We start from the raw sequence: 7,522 nt of genomic DNA, 5'->3' as shown, positions 1-7,522 counted from the left end.
CAGGACAAGGGAAGTGTTCTGACCGAGGTACTCATTTGGGGTACCAGGCGGTCCGTCACATCTGGTGGCAAGCGCTGGGATTGATTTCTTGTCCTGCTGACAGAGGAGGAGCGGCACTGTCACCTGCAGCTATGGAAACGGAGCTCCTATGGCAAATGCAGCAAGTGCTGACCCACCTTGATGAACCTGTTTCTGCATAGGACAAGCTGGGTTGCAGGGATGTGCTGCCTAGCTAACAGTCCCTAAGCAGCACTGCAAAAATGCACCAATGGCAGCCAGTGAAGGATCGCAGCCAGATGATTATAGATGATGCAGAGGAAAAATTCCACAGCAGAGTGCGGAGAAGGTTGTCAATCTACGGAGCCAACCCACCCAAAGCAGTAGTGCGGGTAACGAACGCTGAGGTGGTGAAGCAGATCACCAGGTATCAGAATATTTGGACAGCTGAGATGCTGGGATCAGATACCTCTAAATGGGAAGTTCCGATATGGACTTTGCACGACAAGTCAAAGTCGCCCCTTGCTGTTTTAGGAGGGCCAGTTCCAGAAGAGATGTGCCTGGAATGGAGAGCCCTGATTCGGCTAGAGATGTGGGAAGATGCACTGGAGAATTGGTGTGGCTGCAGAGGCAAAGTCCTGCCCTCCCCAGAACAGCGCTTTGGGGACCAGGTGAACTTGCGGCTCTGCTTACTGAGAGGACAACCCACAGGTGAGGGGATAGCTGAACTGAAGTGTCTGGTGCAAAGAGAGGTCGTACTCGAGGATCAGTACAAAGCGTTATATTGATTTGCAGACAGGTGGCAGTCAAGGGCAGAAACGCACTATTCCCCGGAAGGTGATGACTTTGATGGCCCCAGCTTATTATGGGAAGCATTTGAGGAGAAAGTTGACTTTGGTAGTCCCGAGGGATATCGATTCTGGGACATTCAAAGCAAGAGGCAGGAGCTGTTACAGCCATCAGAAGCACTTGCCTTCAAGCCTGACCTGACATGGCTTATCTATAAGGAATGGTACCTTGAGGTGGATTACCTAGAACTGCTGGAAAGTGGTCCTTTACTTACTTCAGAGGCATCGGATCTAGTGGACTTCATATCCACAGATGTTGGTCCGGGAGGTGTGGATGAGACAGTGGTCTACACACGTGGAGTGCAGGGATATGGGGAAGTTGGCCCAGACCCCCAAGCCCCTAGCATGGAGACCCTAGTCACCCTGTTATCTCCCCAGCTGGACCCAGAGATTGTGGATTTAATTGACTTTACCTCTGAGGTGTCAGATGCGGATTACCCAACAGAAGAGCAGGCAACAGGGCAGAGTGTTGTTGACCTCTGCCCACCCCTAACTGGCACCCCAGAAAACAGGAATGACAGCCTCACGCTGGCAGAGGGACTGGAGGAGCATGCAGCAATCCCAGTGGAGGAGCTGGCATTGGGACCAAGAGATGTCAGTCTCTCTCTGCAAGCAATGACAGATTCCTATCCAGTACAAGTGGATGGGACTACAGTCTCCACCTATATTCTCCAGGGATACTGGGCATATGGCCCAGATCCACAACAGCATGTTGGAGTGAGCTCAGCCACCCTGTCTTCTCTCCAGCGACTGAAAGGACTCCAGGGAGAAGGAACAGTCAGCACTTCTCCCCAGCAGTGGGTATGTTCTATGAGAGAGGCAGAGGTCGGCTGGGTGAGTGATGCTCTGTTTGGGACCATTTGTTTTGGGTACTGTGTGGATACGTGCTTTGGGGGAATGGATCTACGGACTAACTTCGAAGTCAACCCGTCTGGGGTCTCCTCCTGTGTTAGTCTCCTTCCGAAGGGGGAGATATGTGATGTGAGTCACCAAGATCTGAGGGCCTGTTATGGAACATTCTTTGGGCTGGAGGTACATGGGCTTAAGGATACCCAGAGACTGCATGGAAATGTGGAATTTTATATGCTGAACACCCCATGTACTTTCATAACTCTGTCTTATGTCCATGTCACCCTGTACCCATAAATACAGGATGGGTACAGGGTGTGAGTGCCCCTTGTGGGAGCAATTGTGACTCTATAAACCAAGTGGGCATAATGGACTTAATAGTTAATAAGAGCTGTTCTTATATTCTGTAATAAGATGTATTTTATTTACGTTTCTAATCTGATTGTGTCTCAGGAGTCTGTCTGGGTAAACTGATTGTGTTCCTGTGTGATTATGTTAACTATACTGCCCAACATCAGATTGTCTGAGTAAACTTTCTTCCCCAGTTAATTAACTTGATATGTTAATCTGTTTTACCTGTGAATAGACCATTTTTAGAGGTTTGATGTATTGTTCATATGTTTTCTTTACCGTTTAACCAATTCCCTATGTAACCTGAAGCTCTGTAAATCTGGAATGCCAGGGTGTATAAATCTGTGTGCTGCTTTCAAATAAAGTGTTCATTTTTGTGTTCAGACAACTGAGTGTTGCCTCAGATCTGTTCTCCTCCATAACTTTAGACTGCGGTCAAAGAGGGGTACCAGAAGCTATTGCTCTGGATAAAAGGATGTCCAGGACAAGGGAATTGTTTTGATGGAGGTACTCATTTGTTGTACCAGACGGTCCGTCACAGTGTGGTTTATAGTTTGCCATTTTTCTCTTTGCAGCTTAGAATTATCTTGAGATGATGTTGTGTGGTCTGGTGAGGAAGGCTTGGTTGATGGAGGATCAATTTGCAGGATTTTGCAAAAGTCTTCAGCTTCCATGGGATCTTTACATGTCGTCCTCTGGCTGTCTCAAACTACTATTACAGAGCATGGGAATCCCCATATGTAGGCTATGTATTTTGATCGAGGATGTGAGGTCAAAAAATGTAATTATTTTCTTCTCATTAGTGTGTGAGGTGCTAAGTCAGGGAAGATTTGTATGGATCTGTCTTGAAATATGATGGTTTTGTGCTTCCTTATATACTGGAGGACTTCTTCCTTTTGTTTATAATCTTTGAAACTGAGACCTCAGATTCCTGTGTTCTCTATCTAGTGAGATTGGTGGGTGGATTCTGACCCTTTAAGATATGAGAAGAGTTCAAATAGGTAAGATTGTAGGGAAGCAGTAAGAATAGATTCTGGTATTCCTTGTATTCTGAGATTACATCTGTGTTCCCTGTTTTCAAAGTCTTCAGGTTTGTCATGTAATTGAATTATAGCAGATTATTGGCCACGTAACATTTGTTGCAAAGTGAATATTTCATTCTGATTAGTTTCTACTTCTACTTCAATTAATTCTACCTTGTTTCCAAGTTCTTTTATGCATAGACACACTTTTGTTAATAAAAATGAGAGATCCTGCTTAGAGGGTATTGACTCCAAAAGAGTTTTTGAGATTTGGATTGAATCTTCTCCATCTTCTTCCTTCGGCATCTCCAATCCTTCGGCATCTGTGACACAGCTCTCTCGTGGTTCTCTTCCTATCTGACTAACCGTACATTCAGTGTAGCCTTCTCCGGAGCATCCTCTGCCCCGTTACCACTTTCTGTTGGGGTACCTCAAGGCTCTGTCCTTGGTCCCCTTCTCTTTTCAATCTACACGTCGTCACTAAGTTCCTTAATAAAGTCCCATGGGTTTCAATACCATTTGTATGCCGATGACACCCAAATCTACCTCTCTGCACCAGACCTACCTCCTTCCTTACTAACCCGTGTCACTAACTGTCTTTCTCACATCTCATTTTGGATGTCCTCTCACTACCTTAAGCTAAATCTCTCCAAAACTGAACTCCACCCCCAAAATTTCTATAACTGTTGATAATTCCATCATTACCCCTACCCTGCACGCCCGATGTCTTGGGGTCACACTTGACTCAGATCTTTCCTTCACTCCTCACATTCAGTCCTTAGCTAAAGCCTGCCGCTTTAGACATTTCCTTACACAAGATACAACCAAGATATTAATCCACTCTCTCATCCTTTCCCGCTTCGACTACTGCAATTCCGTCCTCTCTGGTCTACCTAGCTGCCGCATAGCTCCTTTACAATCCATTATGAATGCCTCTGCCAGGCTCATCTTCCTTACTCGTCGCTCTTCATCTGCTGCACCTCTCTGCCAATCCCTTCACTGGCTTCCTCTTGCCTCTAGGATTAAACACAAAATCCTCACCCTGACATATAAAGCTCTCAACTGCACTGCTCCCCCCTACATCTCAGAACTTGTCTCTAGATACTCTCCCTCCCGTCCCCTTCGATCAGCTCAGGATCTCCTCCTCTCCTCCTCTCTTGTTACTTCCTCACATTCCCGTTTACAGGACTTCTCCAGACTGGCCCCCATCTTGTGGAATTCCCTGCCTCGCTCCATAAGACTCTCCCCTAGTTTTAACAGCTTCAAGCACTCCCTAAAAACTCTATTATTCAGGGATGCATACAACCAACACTAACCTTTCCTAACGCCATTGCTTTCCCCTTGAACCCCTTAGATTGTAAGCCTATGGGCCCAGCTGTTTACAGATTGCTTCATAAGAGCCGACTACAACAGTGAAACTCTCGTCAGGGCCCTCTATCCACTTGACCCCTACAAAAGCTATCCTGTACACCGACTATGTTTACAGCACTGCGGAATCTGTTGGCGCTCTACAAATACCTGATAATAATAATAATAATAATCTTCTCCTTCCAAATCTGAGGTTGGTGAGGTAGGCCTTGTAGGCGAGGAGGGTGCTGTTATGACACTAGGGGTTTTAGGTTTAGAAAGTTTGAAGAATGAGTCTCTTATTGGAGTGGCGCTTGGTAGCGATTTCAGCAGTTTATCTGCTTTGATTAACTTCTTGGGAGACATAATGTGAAAGTTATTAATTAAAATGCTCTACTTCCTGTCTAAATAACTCATTCTGGAGTATGTGTGGAATAGAAATGCTCCGTGCAAAGCTAACTATTTGACTGCCCCTTCTCTGTATGTTAGATGTTGATTAACTGCGCAATCGTTAGTAGTTATAAAAATTATGCTTGGGATATTATCCTGAATAGTCTCAGATACTTCAAAATTTCAAAGCAGTAGCGTGGGTTGTTTTGTTATCTCAGGAGGACATCTCCTTGCTATCAGGACTAATGTGTTTCACATTATGATTATATTCTTGCTTGTAATGTTATATAGAAGTTGTAGATAGAGATGTACAACTTTCTCTTACTAGCTGTTAATGCTAATACCGACTGTATGAGAGAAGTCTCTAAGATGGTGCCTTTGCAGTTGTCTGATGTCACTTGTTAGAAGCCAACGTGGTATGCTAAGATCGCAATCGAGGTATACAGAGTCTTAATATCTCATTGTGTTGTGATGACTCCCATTAACTGTGCCTTGGCATAGTTTTATATATTTACTTCTGTACCTAACCAGGCCTCCCTCTAGGTGTCGAGTGTGGCAAGATGATCTTATGGCGCCATGTCGCTGTTAAGGTCTTACCGGGTCAGAGACTGTGAAGGCATGTTATTTATTGTGGGGTTGTAGCTTGCGGTAGCACGGAGATTCGTGATGTTAAGGCAGGGCCGTGTTTGATCACATCCCATGAGGGTGTCCGTGCCACGATCAGCGCTGCGTGGTTATTTGCGGGCTAATGTATGGTCTGTCACCGGCTTACAGCTTGCGATCTTGCAGGTCACAATTCTATCGTTCACATACTCAGGCTACATAACCTGTCTGGCTCAGTTGTTGGATACTTGGGAGGTCTACATTTTAGGTGCTTTTTAAAGATCAGGCTCACTCGGTGTGCGGCCATAACTCTCGGTGGCCGGCTCCGCCCCCCTGCTGTGTAGGTTTTGTTCATGTTTATTTTAAATTCTGTCTGAAGACAATTTTCTTCTGCATATAGTTTCTTTTTAGACACAGTTTACATGAGGGAGGAAGCCATGAAAGTTAGCGTTTGTTTGCTACAAAATTCTGCTGTGGAGAAAAAGCACTATTTTCATTGCTAATTCTCAAGGACAACAATGTAGAAGTTAAGGGAGTGGAGCATATGCACAAGCAGCATTATCACTCTACTTAAAGGGATACTAAACCCAATTTTTTTCATTTATGATTCCGATGTCAGTGTACAGTGTCTCTTGCACTCTCCTGCCATTGTCTCTTTGCACTCTCCTGTCATTGTCCAGTGTATGTAGCTGGGAGTCTTTTTAACCTGTTTCTTAATAAAGGTCATATTTTTTTAAGGAAACCTCACTGCAGTGCCTGCTTTTCTCTTGTACCCTGGACTTTATACTGCTCTCCCCTTGTTGTTCTCAGACTTAATGCTTAGGTCCCTGTTATTCTCATCATTTAGTTTCCTCATATATTATGCCTATCAAGCAATAATTATGTCTGCTACTGTACTGATTTATTTATTTATTTTGTGCACTAAATGTTATGGTACTTTTTTAGTACTGCCCTCACCAATGTGGATCCTCAGTGCACTTTTTAAAATGTATTTTCTGTAAAGCTATTTCTCCACCAGCATAGTTAAGTAACTCATGTATGGATCTCTTTATGGATTATATTCAGTCTCATGCTGTGTTTGCCTTTAAATAAAGCTATCCTTACTCTGTTTGTACAGTACAAGGGAGTTCTTCAGATTTTGCTCCTGGTTTTAAAGATGTTATGCGTTTTACTGAGTCTGGGGTGTTGGCGGCCATGCCTCCTTCAAGTAAGCGCAAATGAGTTTTTAATAATCCATTTTGATCTGATATTTCCTGCTCTTCTGAATCTCTCACAGTCAGAAGTGTTAGTTGCTTGCAGACTCAGAATTTAATTCCTCAGTCTTGTCTTTTGAGGATAAAGTACTTTCTGATGTGCAGAACTCAGTTTCGGATCAAGAGGTTGAATCCTCTTCCTTTACATTTAAGAATGAATACCTTAGAACTGTTTTAAAAGAAGGGTTGAGAAACTTAGGGGTACAGGAATCACAGCCCGAGTAAAAGCCATTAAGCAGTTTTTAAACCATCTGTTAAAACCACAGAGATGGTTCTGGTTCCTGAGACAATAAATAAAATCATATCTAAGGAAGTATAAAGTCCTGGTCCGACTTTCAATACAAGTTCTGTGTGAAAAATGATTTCCTGAGAAAGACAAAATATAGGATTTCCGGTTAGGGGGTGGAGACTATTGGCCGCATGTTGCAAGTCGGCGTGCTGGCTGACCATTACCACTCAATCCCCCCGCTCTCTGCTCCATAACCCTAGAGACCCTGAGGGTTTTTTTGTGGGGCCACGGCAAGCCTGCCGTGTCAGAGGAAGGAAAGCCAAAGAGGCCCGTGTGGCCAGCGGCGTGGCCGCATTCCAGATTTTAAACTATTGAAAGCCTCCATCTACAAGGTATATACCTTCCCAGTAACAGGAAAATCCCTGTGGTATACTTAAGCTCTGGAGCTCCCTCAAGCGCCTTATTACTGCAATCCCGTGGGTTCCTGGGTCTCCTGTTAGCGGGTCAAGTGTCACAGCCTGGTCTGGAGACGCATCCCCGTGAGAGCCGCCCGGGTGCGGCGGAAGGATCTGCAACTGACATCCCAGGTGAAAGTTCCGGAAAAGCTGTGAATACCTGTGTGGTGGAGTCGGG

At 44.7% G+C, this 7,522-nt stretch overlaps 1 protein-coding gene across 1 annotated transcript in view; it reads left to right on the top strand.

Moving 5' to 3' along the window:
- Positions 1 to 260: 260 nt before the first annotated feature.
- Positions 261 to 7,522, top strand: part of COCH (cochlin) — a 128,141-nt gene continuing 120,879 nt past the window's right edge. Inside the window, exons 1-2 of the mRNA XM_053711869.1 lie at positions 261 to 708; positions 793 to 1,642. Coding sequence (XP_053567844.1) covers positions 261 to 708; positions 793 to 1,642 — 1,298 coding nt within the window. The remainder of the gene's footprint in view (positions 709 to 792; positions 1,643 to 7,522) is intronic.

This window comes from Bombina bombina, chromosome 1, assembly GCF_027579735.1.
Source record: "Bombina bombina isolate aBomBom1 chromosome 1, aBomBom1.pri, whole genome shotgun sequence".
Lineage (NCBI taxonomy): Eukaryota > Metazoa > Chordata > Amphibia > Anura > Bombinatoridae > Bombina > Bombina bombina.
The sequence above is the reverse complement of the archived record's forward strand: the minus strand, read 5'-3'. Positions and strand labels throughout refer to the sequence as shown.